Consider the following 14,922-nt stretch of genomic DNA (forward strand, 5'->3'; position numbering starts at 1 on the left):
GGTAATTGGGCAGGGACAATTAAACAAGTGTCTCAAAGCCACTGAAGTAACTTTTAATTCTACATAGTCATTGACAGTGACACTATCCTGAAGTTATTGAATAAACATGGTTAGGATTTCACACATGCCATTTATTTAAAGAATAAGCTTTTTACTCATTGAACTGAGGCAAGACAGGGAGCAGGGAAGAAGGCCAGAGCTAACAGTTCAAGATTGAGTGTCTTGGTGACACTGAAGACATTGTGTTCAATGCCTATGAAGCATTGCTATGAAATGCGGACATATGCTGTCTTGTCCTTCCTTGAGTAGTGTTCAAATTACTGGCATTTCATAGCTTCCTGATTCAAAACAGTGTTACATACATATCTGCATCTGTTTTCTCTCTCTCTCTCTCTCTCTCTCACACACACACACACATACCCTCTCCATCCCTCTACCCAGTTTTTCTTTAATACTTCTGTCACAGCATATCATACTCCTGCATTATATTTCATATCAGTGACTCTTTTGATTACTTCCTGTTTCCCAATAATAGATGTAAGGTATATCTGGTTAGGGGCTTTGTTTTGTATAGAATAGTTCTTGATACCTGATAAGGACTACAGACAGTATGTGGGTGAATGAATAAGGTTATGAGTGTCTGAATTATTAACCAAGATTTTTTTAAATATTCTGATTGATTCTCCAAATCCCTGGTAGAGACTAGACTCTTAAGCCCACAGTGATACTTTTTGAAAATGTATCAGTGGGTGGGCCCCCCATTTTCCTTCCTTAATGAAATGGAGGCTTCATCTACAATTGTGCATGGGCCACAGTAGTTCAAATGCAAGAAATGGAGATTTCCTTCCTGAGAATTAGGGAGGGAAATTGTGGGACAAATTCTTGTGACATCACTTTCTTGTCTATAAAGGAGGCTGAGCAATCATTTGCATGGTGCTTCATAGAACACAGAAAAGAATGCTGAAAAGTAGTCTGCTTGGCAGTGAGATGCATAGGAATAGGCTGCAACCAGTAGCTGTATTTAATCTGCCAAAGATAGGGAGAGTGATGTTCCCACAGAGTCTTTTCAAGTGATCCCAAGTGAATCTAAAAGGAATTGAGTCACTGGTCTGTGATCCTAGCCAAAAAAATAAAAAAAATAAAAATAAAATGCAATGGACTTTAACACTATGTTAAAATATCAACAGAATGTTTCTCTTGTTGTTGGTCATGGTCTAGTTTTTGATAATCTAAAGTTCTTAGGAATGTAGCCTTTGGGGGGCTATAATATAGTCATCCTGTCATCCTAGAAGTACTGACAGTGTTGGGAATGAGATGCGCACGATAATCACTTGTATATTATAAAAGAATCCCAAACCTCTGAGAACTCAGAAATAAAACCAAGAAGAGTGAGACAAGTAGTTGCTCCTGGCATTCTGTTATCAGTCAGCTCAAGAGCAGAGGAGAAGAGGGCTTCGATTGGTTGGTGATGTACAGAAAGATCAGCTTTTTAGGTAAAAGCCAAGAGAGATGGGGGAAAATGGCTAGAAATGAAGAGGAGAGAGTGATAGCTACATTCCAGCAACAGTGGCAACAATCAGACTGATGGCAGGTATGACAGACCTGAGGGAAAGAAGCCCTCACAGTGGATATGGAAGTTGGAAGTGTTCAGGATTCCAAGGGAGCAAACATTGGATTGTCCTGTACATTGGTCATAGTTGTGACCACTGCATACTGAATAAAGTATGTTAAGCACTGTACCAGGCACTTTAGTTGTGTCTTAATGAGCTCCCATAAAGATTTATACTCTCTTTATTCTGTTTTTATCTTCTAGCTCTCCATGGTTCCCAAAATCCTCCTCCAGTGCCCAGTGGACCACAGTCTAGCATAAGCAAGATCTCCTCTATCATCAGTGTCTTGGTCCTCACCACTCTCTTCCACCAAAACCTTGCTTTCCCTTGCAAACACAGCTTACCCAATAGCCCTCTCAAAGGACTGGCTGTTTTTCCTTCTACACCTCTGGGGTTGGGCCTGGGAGTTTCATTAAGTGACTTTTGCTCCTCCTTTCTAAAAACTTCTAACTTTGAATTTCACATGATCTTATTGTTATCTGCCCATCCAAGGTTAATTCTTTTCCTTTCTCTGTATGTTTAGCTTTTTTTCACCTACATGTTCCTGGTTTAATTCTTTGTGAATCCAATACACACATCGATTATTTTTCAATACACCAGATTTTAAATTTTTGATCTCTTCGTAATGATAATTTCCTCCATTTTACCTTACTTATAAGGATAGACCTGACTGTCTAAGGAAGAACTTACCACAAATAAGGAGCTTCCCCTATGAATTCTGTTGGACTGATGTATAAGACTCGGAGCTGGTGTCCTATGTCATCTTTGTTATGTTTAAACCCTCTGCATTCATTCATACGTCTATATATATTCCATATACAGCTGACCTGGGCGCAGGTGAGCTTGTCTGGTGGTTTGCTTTTTTAATGATCTACGTTTTGGCAAGTAAACATAGTATCTGAGACCTCTCTCAGCATGCTTCGGTTTTAGCTTTTGTTACTTATATGGTAGCACTTACAGTCTTATTATTATTGTTATCATCATCATGCAATTATTATTGTTATTATCATTCAGTCCTAAATGGAACAGAACTTAGAAAATTTCAATAATGATTATGCATGAAATTCTCTTCAAAGTAAAACTTTAAGAAAAATAACTATGACCTGTTATCACAGTAGCAGAAGGATACTTCTCTTTTTTAAACTTCATGCAACCTAGGAAGAAAGTTTAGTTTTATTATAACTGTAAATATTGGTTAGGAAACTGAAAATTTAACAATGTCAGGCTTGACCCTTTGATTATCTACTAGCTTAAAGGCTTGATGTGAAGAATCAGAAGGACAACAGGGAGGGTATTACTTTTTATTTCTTGGAGAATTTCCTAATACTTCCAATAAGATCAGATGACAGTTATGTAAAATATCTTTTCTCAAAATAATAGGGTAGAATTTTGGCATAAATAGCATGTTTAAATTCAAAGATGAAGAGATAAAATAATGACATCAACAGTGGGACATTACAGGTAGAAAACCCTTATAACTCAGTAATTGGATACTGAATGAATACAGGTGACTTGAGAACCCATCACCATAGCAATCAGGAGGGAGGAAGTAGTCACTGAGGATCTGGACAATGGCTGAGACCTTGAAACTAATGACTCTTGGTAGAATTATTACTGATCCCCAATGAGGAGACTAGGTTACATTAAATGAGAACTCTGCCCAGAAAACGCCTTGTCTTGAGTTGTAAAAATATGCTTACTTGACTGAGTACACATTTTCAAAAAATTGACACATGAATTAGGTAGAAAGGGGCTTTCATCCCTCTACCCAGGAAGTCACTCACAAAAAAGTAGCGCTTACAGACACCATGAAGATCAGAGTGTGAACCCCTTATACCTGCCTTTGCTTCCTGGGAAGTTAGAGCTTCTGCACCTCATGAGAAATACAGTTATGACTGTATCTCTGAATCATGAAAAAATAATAAGTAATTTTTAAAATTCTCTGTTGAGAAAGATTCACATCAAAATATTAAATTAAAGTCTGGCAGACTTGGACTCTTCAGAATGACTCATTAAGTCCCAGGTCTCTAGGTAGCTGAGGTGTAAATGTTGCTCCTTCCACTAAAATTGTCTAGTCAGTGGACAGAGTCAAGTAAAATCATTAGCATATTCTTCATTATTTTCTCCATTATTGAGATTAAATCTTTTCTGTATACAAAATATTTGCCCATCTATTTTTTTTTAAGATTTTATCTACTTATTTGACAGAGAGAGATCATAAGTAGGCAGAAAGGGAGGCAGTTAGAGAGGGGGAAGCAGGCTCCCTGCTGAGCAGAGAACCTGATGCGGGGCTCAATCCCAGGACCCTAGGATCATGACCTGAGCCAAAGGCAGAGGCTTAACCCACTGAGCCATCCAGGCACCCCTGCCCATGTATTATTTTTAAGGTGGGTTTAAGAGTACTAATGACATACTAAATCTGGGAATCTTCCACATATGAAAAGGTAGGCCACACATGTTACATACCCCAGGTACTTTACAAAATCCAAGCTGTTTGGGCTTCAGTGTTTGGAAGTTATTCAGGTCACCTGAAAATGACTTTTCTGCTTTGGTTAATTTAAAACTCAAAACTCACTTGAATCATGTGCTGAAGAGCCAGTGTGACAGGGCTTTTAGCTAATTATTTAAATCTCAGTAGGAAACAAACAGCCTGGGAATGTAGATTGAGGCAGACTGGTGAGACAGGGTTTTTTTTTTTTTTTTTTTTTTTTTTTTTTTTCTTCAGATTCTTACTACTCACTGTGGTCCATGGACCAACAGCATAGTTGTCCCCAGGTAGCACAGGAGGAATGTAGACTCTCAGGTCCCAACACAAGCTCATTAAACTAGAATGCATTTTTTTAAAAGATTTTATTTATTATTTGACAGACAGAGATCCCAAGTAGGCAGAGAGGCAGGTGGAGAGAGGGAAGCAGGCTCCCCGCTGAGCTGAGCAGAGAGCCTGTTGTGGAGCTTGATCCCAGAACTCTGAGATCATGACCTGAGCTGAAGGCAGAGGCTTAACCCACTGAGCCACCCAGACGCCCCCAGAATGCATTTTATAACAAGATCCCCATGAGGACTTGAAGGTTTGACAAGCTGGGGCAGGGAGCATATCATACAGGTAAAGGGTCTCCACTCTGCTAGTTTCTAAGGTAAGAACAGAAACCCTTGGGCTCTAGTCAGTGGGATTTTCTTTGTTGGAATTGCAGGGCTATCAATTAAAGTACTGGGAATACAATCTATTTGAAATCAATGTGATCACCTCGTGGGAGTTCTGTGACAAATCTGCTCTTTTCCACCATCAGATGATTGCAGTCAGGGTGCAGGGAGATGTAGATGAATACAGAAATCACTGTATTATTTTTTTGTGGTTGAAACAAAGTATACTTGATTTTGGTTTGATAAGCCATTCCTGTGAAAGCCCTGTTGCTGTGCATTCATTCAAATATAAATTTTAACTAGCTTTTTTCTTTTCTTTTCATGTTAAACATGAAAGCAAATGTTACTAAAGCAGCCGGTGTGCACACCACTCTCTCCCAAGTAGATAACTCCTTTCCCCACAATATCATCATACAAATTAATGTGTCATCAATTGCATTCATATCAATGCATGGTATATGTATTGGGTTTTTAGAATAGATAAGTGTCTTGTAACAACTTAACTTATTACTACATGGCTTTCAAGGTCTGGTTGAAGCACTTAATTCCAGTGAAATGCAGGGTCCGCTGGTCTACCTATTTATTTCAAGGCATGCACTTTCAAAGGAAAAAAAAAAAATAAAAGGAGACTTTTGCCAGAGGGGATAAAGAAAAGAATAGCTTAAATTTTCTTCTTTGATCATTTCAATGATTTCTTTCTTTGAAAAATCATGCTATTTCCTGTTCTTTGCTGTACTTTCTTCTCTCAGTTCTGTTTCCATTTAGTTTCCCATTTAGAGAACTGGGTCTATTAGAAAAAGAGGAGCAAAAATTCAAAGCATTATAGCCTTAATGCACCGCCTGTCAAACTTGACTGCATATTGAAATCACTGGGGAGCTAAAAAATGGTTGTGCAAGGGCCCAACTTCCACAAATTTTGATGGTATTGTCCAGGCTGGGGTCATGGTATCAACATTTTACAATGCTTTTCTAAGTAGTTTCCATGCCAAGTGTGGAGCCCAACATGGGGCCTGAACTCACAACCCTAAGATCAAGACCTGAGCCAAGATCAAGAGTCAGATGCTTAACTGACTGAGCCACCCACACACCCCATGGTATCAATATTTTGAAAGCTCCCCTTAAAAATCTTTGATCTTAAAAACAAGAATAAATCAAGTTATATGAAAACTAAATTATACATATTATTACAGTTCATATATGGATGTGGTTCAGGGAACAACACAAGTCAAGACCTCCCAAGAGAATATGTCCATTTCCAAGACTGCAGATGTTCATGCATCCATATGCTGAGTACAAAACAGACTTTGAAACTACAGCCCCACTACAGTCAGTCAGGTCTAATACCATATGAAAAGGATTTGGGAACTAGTATCTGTAGCCATTTAGAAGAGAAAGGATTTCTGACCATTGGGTCATCTGTTGCAATTATAGAGATGATCTGGTGAAATAATAGTTGTTCTTTAAATTAGATCAATATTTAGTTTAGTTGACAAGAATGTCAGAAAATAAATGCCCATGTAGAAGATGAAATGAGACAGATTCAATATAGAGAAGGACCAATTAAAACCTGCTCTACTTTGTGTTCAGATATAGCATACCTAAAAACCACCCTACTCACACATGGTGGGGAAGCTTGAGAGAAGACTTTTCTTAAAAGGCTGTAATATAAGGGCTATGTCTTAGACTTTCAAGTCAGATTGCTTAAGTTCAAATCTCATTTGGACCATTATCATTTTGTGACTTGAGGCAAATTACCACCATGGCACTTTGATTTTTTCCTCTATAAAGTGGGATAGAACAATAGGGTTTTGGTGAATATTCAATAGGAAATCTTGTTAAGTGCATGGCCCATAATGTGTAATCAGTAAATATTAGCTATCATTATTATTCAGTTTGGATCTAAAGTGAACCAAAGCTCTCAATTTAGCAAGGATGTCTAGTTCTAGAAGATTGATGTTCCGTTATAAAATGTGTCTATAAGTATTTGGTTAATACCTAAAGCATTTAGGCAAAATGATAAGCTTTATTTTGACTTCCTCTGAGGAAGCTAGTAGTAGAATGGTCATCCATCAGAGCAGTAAGGAGAGAAGAACTTTCTAGAGATCCGAATTGGTAAATCAGAGATCTTGTCATCAATCTACAGGGCCACTTACCCATATATGGATAATAAATTGCTTACAGGATTGAAGTGAACAGCCAAAAGGCTAACTTTATATTCAAGTTGATTGTAAAGCTAATTTTCATGAAAGGACTCCATTCCTCCACTGGCTTTTATTTTATAACTTTAAAGGATCAGAGACTTTTCACAAAGAGTGCTTTTTCACAGTTTCAAAGAAGCAGCCTGGAAAAAGGAATAAATTAATTCAGAAAGTATTCCCTTCTTCCCTACACCCACCCCTCTGCTCATCAAAAAAGCTACAGGCACTAAAATTCATTAACATTTCCATGAACATAAATGTGAAATATTCATTTTCATTAAGTAGTCTACTGAATATGGCAAAATCAAATTTATCTAAGGAGATAGCCAATGCTGCTAATTTCCTTGACAATGGGGACATAAAGCAAGGGAAGCCATGAATCATTCATGAAGTTCAATTTACTTCTGTTATTTTTGGTGTTTAGCATCCATGAATAGACAGTGTGCAGCATGTTGTAGATGCTATTTTTAAATTATTTCAGATCAGAATTAATGATTTGGCAAGCAGCAATAAAGTAAGAATGATTCAAAGGCTTTGCTTGTAATTATCCTATATTTCATATTTTTCTTGTGAGTGTATGTTCATGTATTCATAACATTTTTCCTATATTCTAATATCCTTTATAAATCACAATCACTTTAGAACCAGTATTTTAGGCAAGCACACAAAGTAATTTGTTGGTGATGTAACTAAATTAAACAAACCCTCAGAGTCCTAGATTTTAGGGCTTAAAGACATCTTTAAGGTTGTATAATTAACCGGCCTCTCAAAGAGGAATCTCTTTTACATTAATACTGGTAGGTGGTCATTTCCAATTAATTGAAAAGTCTCTGTGGGATGGGATGTCTTTCTTTAGCAAGGACATATTTCATGAATGGTCACCTTTGTTCACTGCAAATATTTCTCTTACATTCTACATATGCCCTCCTATAACTTCTGCCCACCTGTGTGCTTGGTTGCTACTGTATTGTCAGGATTTACTTTGCACACAGAGCCACATATGGTCACCACTTAAGAAATGCTAGTTGAATTGAATTAAATGGGTTCAAATCAAGCACTCTGGTTGTGAGTTCTGTCATCTTAACTGGGGTGCCCAGATGGTTAGTCAAACATTATTCTGCATGTTCCTGTGAGGGTGTTTATAGATGAGAATAGCATTTTAATCAGCAAACTGAGTAAGTAGACTGTACTCCTTAATGTGAGTGAGCCTCACCCAATCAGTTGAAGGCCCTAATGAAACAAAAAGATTGACCATCTTCAGAGTAGGAAAGAGTTCCTTCTGCATCACTATCTTTGACTGGGGACAATCAGTTTTTTTCCTGTTTTCAGGCTCAAACTGAAACATGGCTCTTCTTGGATCTCAAGCCTGCTGGCCTTCCGACTAGAACCACACCATCAAACTCTTCAGTTTGCTGACTCATACTACAGATCTTGGACTTATCCGCTTTCATAACTGTGTGAGCCAACTTCTTATAATAAATTTCTCTGTCTATCATCTATCTATCTATCATAATTTATGTATCATTCATTACGTTTCTCTAGAATATCCCAACTAATACACTGGGCAACACCAAACATAAGGTTTCTCTTCTATATGATAGCATTTAAAACATTTGGAAATGGCTGTTATGCCTCCCTAAAATTTTCTTTCCAGATATCTTGGTCTTGTCCTCTGAAGGAAATTATCTTAATATGGCATTAAGAGCTGGACACATTTCTTCAGATGTGGCTTTACCAGCACAGACTTTTGTAGAACTACTCCTATCACATGTCTGGATGCTATACTTATTTTGATTTTATTTCAAGGTATTAAATAAAGCTTAGCATTTCACTTCTGCAAACATCACATTTTCTCAGGGTATATTCCATAGCTAAGTTGGGCTGCTTTATTAGGTAGACACATTTTTCTTATCACTTGCTATATTTTGGACGAGGAAACAATTTTATTTTGGAAATAATCCAACATGACTATGGCTTGACATTCTGTATACATGGTGTTACTATCTAGACATTTAAATCAATACAATGACAATATTCTGAAACTAAGAGATCAAGTAGATAGTTCACAAAATCGAGTATGTTAACACAATGTCTAAGTTAAAAATTTCCAAACCATTTTTTAAAAAGAAACAAGCATAAAAATGACCAGGTATAATTAAATGTTACTTTTTTCTGATAAACTGATTATGGTTTAGGTAGGAGGGATTTGGATAGTTAATGATTCAAGTGAAGGCCCCTTCCACCCCTGCCCCACCACTGATAGTAATTCATCATATTTACCATCCTGTCAAAATTCTTCAAGTAATTAAAATATTCTTTTTCCCTAACTGGATCTTGGTTGACACATATACAATCCTAAATTTTTGAGTTAGTCTTAAGACATGAACATAAAACTGTACAAATGAAAGAATATTTCATTGCACATAAAAAAGAATCCCTGCCCCTTAGAGAATCAGGGGCAGGGATTCTTTTTTATCTGAAGAATTTAGAATTAGACTTATCTTCTAAAATGCAGAATACTGGAAAAGTTTGGAGCCAAAAAATTTAGCAAACAAAACCCACAGGTACTTATTGTCAGGTATGAGACTAGGTTTTCATTATTGTGTGGTGAACAAAACTTCTTCCCTTCATGGAGTTTATAATCCACAGAAAGGAAAAAAAAAACAACACAGAAACAAACACTACTAAGTTCTATTTGGGAGACTAACAGAATTTTTTTTTAAATTTTTATTTATCTATTTGACAGAGAGAGATCACAAGTAGGCAGAGAGGCAGGCAGAGAGAGAGGAAGGGAAGCAGGCTCCCTGCTGAGCAGAGAGCCCAATGCGGGCCTGGATCCCAGGACCCCGGGATCATGACCTGAGCTGAAGGCAGAGGCTTAACCTACTGAGCCACCCAGGCGCCCCAACTAACAGAATTTTTAAGGAGAATATGGGTTCCTACTTTAGTTTGGATTCTCAGGAAAGCCTCTTATAGGAGATGCTATCATAGGTGGAAACTATAGGATAAGAGGAAATCACCATAATGGCGAAAAGCATTTCAGTCAGAAGCAACAAGATGGTGAAAATAATGAGACAGAAGAAAGTTTAGTTTGCAAGAAACAAAGAATCTGTGGTGTTGGGAGTTTAGTGTAGTAAGTAAGGGAAAGATGGCTATAGATGAGAGTGGAGATATCAAAGGAGGGCAGGGCACACAGAAGCTTGAAGGTTATTTTAAGAAGTATGGAGAATTTTCTTGGTGCAATGGGAAATCTTTGAAGATTTTTAAAGCATAGAAGTAATATGATTCAATTTACATCTTGCAAAGATCACTCCGGCTGCTGGGTAAAGAATGGTTGGAGAGAGTCAGGAGTGAAAGCAAAAGACCAATAAAAAGATGGCCACAATGATTCAGGTAAGAAGTAACGGTGGTTCAGTGGCAGTAAGGCTGGAAGAGTGGTGGAAGGGTTTGATACATATCTTGCAAGTAGAATGGATAGTACTTGACGATAGATTGGATGGGAGGAGTGTGAGGGAAATGTTAGACACTAATCCCAGGATGCAGGTTGGATAGTGCGATTAAGAGACTAGAAAGGAAACTCATTTGGGAGAGAAAAATTGAAAGTTAAGTTTTGAGCAAATTAAATTTAAAATGTCTTTGAAATATCAAGATAGATACGCTAAAAAGAGTGTTATGTATCAGTTTGGGGCTTGGAAGATATCAGAGCTAGAGTTATACATTTGGAGATTATTAGAATAAAGATGGTACATAAAGAGAGGCCCTTTGTGACCCTACTGAGAACGCTCTCAGTGGAGGTGGGAGATGGATAGGCAGGTTCCAGATTACAATGGGTTAAGAAGAAGTTAGACAGCAGACAAGACACAGACCAATCTTTAAAGCAGTTTGAAGATAAAGAAAGCAGAGAGATTAGAAAAAGCTTAAGGAGAGATGTGGGCATAGGGCAGAGGTGCTTATGATGAGAAGAGTTTTCAGCTAGTTTTCAGGCTGTGAAGAGAGATAGCAGACAGGGTGAGGCTAAAGGTCTGGGAGAGAAAGGGTAGTAGTGTGTGTGAACTTGAGAATATCAATTCCTAGAGGAGGCAGAGTTGGAATCCTGAACACAGGGGTCAGGTTAGTCTATACAGGGAATAGAAGTACCTCTTCCTTTGAAATACAGGGGGCTAACTCAGCATAGTGAAGATACAAGGAAGTCTAGAAGACAGATGAGACCAGTAGGAGATTTCAGGCCTGAAATGGCTTCTACGTTTTTGGGTTATAATGAGAGGTAACACTATCTCCTGAGATTTTCCTCATTTATTACTGCAGGGAATGGGAAAAGGCACTTGTATCCTTCACAACTATTACTGCAAGTCCTTTCTATACCTCCAGGAAGCTTATGGCTATCAAGCTTTCACATGATAGCTTTATTGATTTCAAATTCTAAATCCTCTTAATACTAAATTCCTTGATTGCATTTTCTATGTGCCATTAACTCATTTTATAGCATCCCAGGGCCAAGAAACCATTAATGGGCTCCAAGTTCAAGTAAATTTTCAATTTTACAAGCCTTTATGGCCTTTCCAATTTTACTTGACTAGATGACATTAAAGTAAAGCAAAACCTCTTTAATTTGTCTTGAAGGACATAACTAAGAAAAACATTTCCCTATCCTTGGGATGCTTCCATTACCATCCCAAGGATAGGGAAATAACATAAGCCAGTAAATTTTGTAAGGTAGGAAAAGTTTCCACTCTGTTGGTCACAAAAGTGTGATTGCTGCAATCTTACGTTAGCAGACGTCTGCTTTATCATTCTTATCTCCCGACTAATACTAGAGCTTCTCATTTGTAATCACTTTAAAGCTCAGTTATAGTCTTCATAAACTGTCAGTTCAGGGACAGCTATTCCAGCAAATAATGCAACACAGTTCTCTTCATGAAGAGTTAAAAAATAGATGACTGACAGATTCAGTTTTATTGGTGCTTAGCAACATATCAATTATGTACACAGGCAAAATCAAGCAAAGCTCATTCAAACTCTGTATTATTGCCACATGTTACTTACTTACTTGAAGTTATTACTCTTAAGCTTTAAAATATCTTTAAAGTGGTTAATTAAAAAGGGATACATTTTAAGTAAAATATTAAGCTAAGCAATGCTTGTCCTTTGAGGCCTTTGAATTTTTTTTTTTTTTAGGATAACATCAATGGAATCAAGGACTACTTGGTTTCCTGCATCAACAGACTACCCTCTCTCCACAACTGCAATCATCTGACCTTTGATCTAAAGGCAAAATTCTGCTTCAGCTTCTGAGATCTAGTCTAACCTTTATCAGGGATAATTTTAGGAAATATAGACCAGTCTTTGGTTGATTCAGCATCCTAAACCTTGCTGAGAGAGTGGTTCCAATTGGTGTTACACTTCTAATCATTTATGTTCTGCTGCCATGCTCTCTTATTGATTGCAAGGTTCTGTGATGGAAAGTATATCATCTGGGTTTGAATCTCCACTTTATCAATATCCTTGCCCTGTGGTCCTGGGCAAGTTATTTAATTCTCTGAGGCTCAGATACATACTCTTTCAAATGTTGTTGTGAATACGTATGTTACAGAGGTGTTATACTAATATCGAGCTTTTGTTTGGCAAGTAGAAGACAGTTCCGTTTTTTACCCTTCTCCCAGGTTCCTGCCGTCATAGACTCTATATTGCACCAGTTCTCCAGGCCTGAGTTTTTGCTCTATTTTAGGTAAATATCTTTAGGGACAAGATATCTGTGAACTGCTATTGGATTACTTTGATGACGGTCACCATCTGCCTGCATTCCTACATATTAGCTGATTTTAGGGTCCTAGTTACTATGCCACATCGATCTATCTGGACTACTGACTGCAACTTACTGAATTCTCTCAATGATTATGATAAGCTCAGGTCATTCCCTTTTGCCTTACATCGTTTTTATGATAACTTTGGACTATCAGGTTGCTTGGGCTTCCCCCATCCCTGCCCCACAAAAGTTATGTTTAATTTCTGCTTCATTTACAGGGTTTTTTTGGTCATTATATGATATGATAAATGGACCTAAAAGTCAACTGTTTTTGAAATCTGAACAAAGAAAATCCCCTGCTTAAAGAAAAAATATAAAACTATGATAACAGGAAAACTTGATATGCTTTATAAAATAAAATGTATATTTTGTAAGAAAATGCTGCTAATTTTAGGACTTGCAATCTACAATACAGAAACAATTCAAGTTAAAATGATTACTTCTTAAAAAAATTGATTACATCTCTAAATGAATGGTGTAAACCAGAAAATCTTGGAATTTCAAGAGGTTGTCAAATCCTAATGCTGACCAGCACAGAAGCAAAGGTAACAATTAGCACAACCAATGGAAGAGGGGTCAAGTGTAAAAGCTAACCTGTATGAATGAGTAATGAATTCATCCTTCTCTTTCTATATAAGTTCTAACAGTTTAAGTTCAGCCTAACTTTATTATACGTCACTAACCATTAATAAATAGTTGGGTTCGTATTCCATTTCTGTGGTTGGAATTTGGTTGTCATCAACATTTAAGCCAAAAGTCACCAGCAATACTTTCTTATATTAGCATCTTTCAACCAACTTACTTATACCATGTATTTTAAAATTAGAATATTAATTAAAAAATAGCTCATGAATGATCTTGTTTACTCCACATTTAGTGGGAGTAGATCAATGTGTATGTCTAAATATACAGCTCTTTCTACATAAACATCTTTATTTATTTCTAAGCCTATATATAATACAACTAGAAAATTAATGTAATTGTTTAATAATCAGACACTGGTGAATACATTTATTCTTTAATAATACTATAGGGTCACCTGGAATTTTCCTTTGCCATTTTGCTATTTAGATCTAGAACTGTTTTGGATTACTAAATAAATATCTATTTCTCACATTACATTAAGCCATGTTATAATGCTCTGAATTACCTACTGTCACCCTTTTGTGACCCCAAAAACCAGGAAATTGCCTAAGGCCTGATAATCACAATAAATGGGCTCAACTGCTTGTATGTTGATGGCCGAGAAACAGTGAAAGTCAATAAGAATAAATACTAGTGACTAAAATATTCTAATTGTTAAGAAAGCAGTCAATGAAAAACAACCCAAGAAGACAAACAAAAATCAGTCACTAGACTCAAAAAACATCAACTCTTTGGCCCAAAGCACAAGCCTCATGAATACCATTTATCATCCTGTTCTTCCTGTGAAGAAAGACAAATGTGCCCAAGACTCTAACATAGTGTTTTTCTAAAGGATAACAATTTACGGTCATTCAGATGCACAGACTATAGAACCAAAACAATCTCACAAGGTCTTTTCATATTAAAATGTTTTTCCTCTATTATTAATGCAGCTTGGATATTAGAAGTCCTTGGGGGAAACTCCACTCTAAGGAGAAAAGCATGAGTTCATAAATTGTCCAGCTAAAATAAGTACACTTTCTCTAATGGTTCAAAAATACAACTGCATTGAAATGACCCTTGAGCCACCAATGTGAGAGAAGACGTCATTAGACTGTGACTCTTTTGAAAAGTTGGCAGGGGAGTGTAGCTAAAAGTATCCCAGTACCAATTATTCAGTGCAAGGTTGAATTTAATTGGGTCAAGCAAGCATCCCTCTTTCTCATTCCCCTTTCCAAGGAACTCACAACTTTCAATCTCCAGAGTGCAGTTCTGTTCATCCAGAGGATATCTTCGTAGGTCCATCATACATGCAGCTGTGGTTGTGATTCTGTCAGGATGAAAGAAAGAAAAGATAGCTTCATAAGGATGATGACTTTCATTTCCAGGCTTCCCAGCTCCAAATCATGTGCACCAACTGACATCAAAATCTTGTGATGAAAATTTGTGAAGGTGAGCAGATTAAATTCAAGTCTTTTTTTGCTGCCCACTAGGTGTGAGCTGGTTCAAGCTTATTGATCTCCATAAGCCTAGGTCCCCTCATCAA

General features: G+C 37.2%; 1 protein-coding gene across 2 annotated transcripts in view; it reads right to left on the bottom strand.

Moving 5' to 3' along the window:
- Nucleotides 1-14,922, bottom strand: part of LOC111149058 (gamma-aminobutyric acid type A receptor beta1 subunit) — a 419,687-nt gene that overhangs the window by 122,056 nt on the left and 282,709 nt on the right. For both annotated transcript variants that reach the window (XM_022505961.1, XM_022505962.1), the window contains exon 5: nucleotides 14,624-14,706. In XM_022505961.1, coding sequence (XP_022361669.1) covers nucleotides 14,624-14,706 — 83 coding nt within the window. The remainder of the gene's footprint in view (nucleotides 1-14,623; nucleotides 14,707-14,922) is intronic.

The sequence above is a fragment of the Enhydra lutris genome, unplaced genomic scaffold (genome assembly GCF_002288905.1).
Source record: "Enhydra lutris kenyoni isolate GAN:26980312 unplaced genomic scaffold, ASM228890v2 scaffoldscaffold21, whole genome shotgun sequence".
In the NCBI taxonomy this organism is placed as follows: Eukaryota; Metazoa; Chordata; class Mammalia; order Carnivora; family Mustelidae; genus Enhydra; species Enhydra lutris.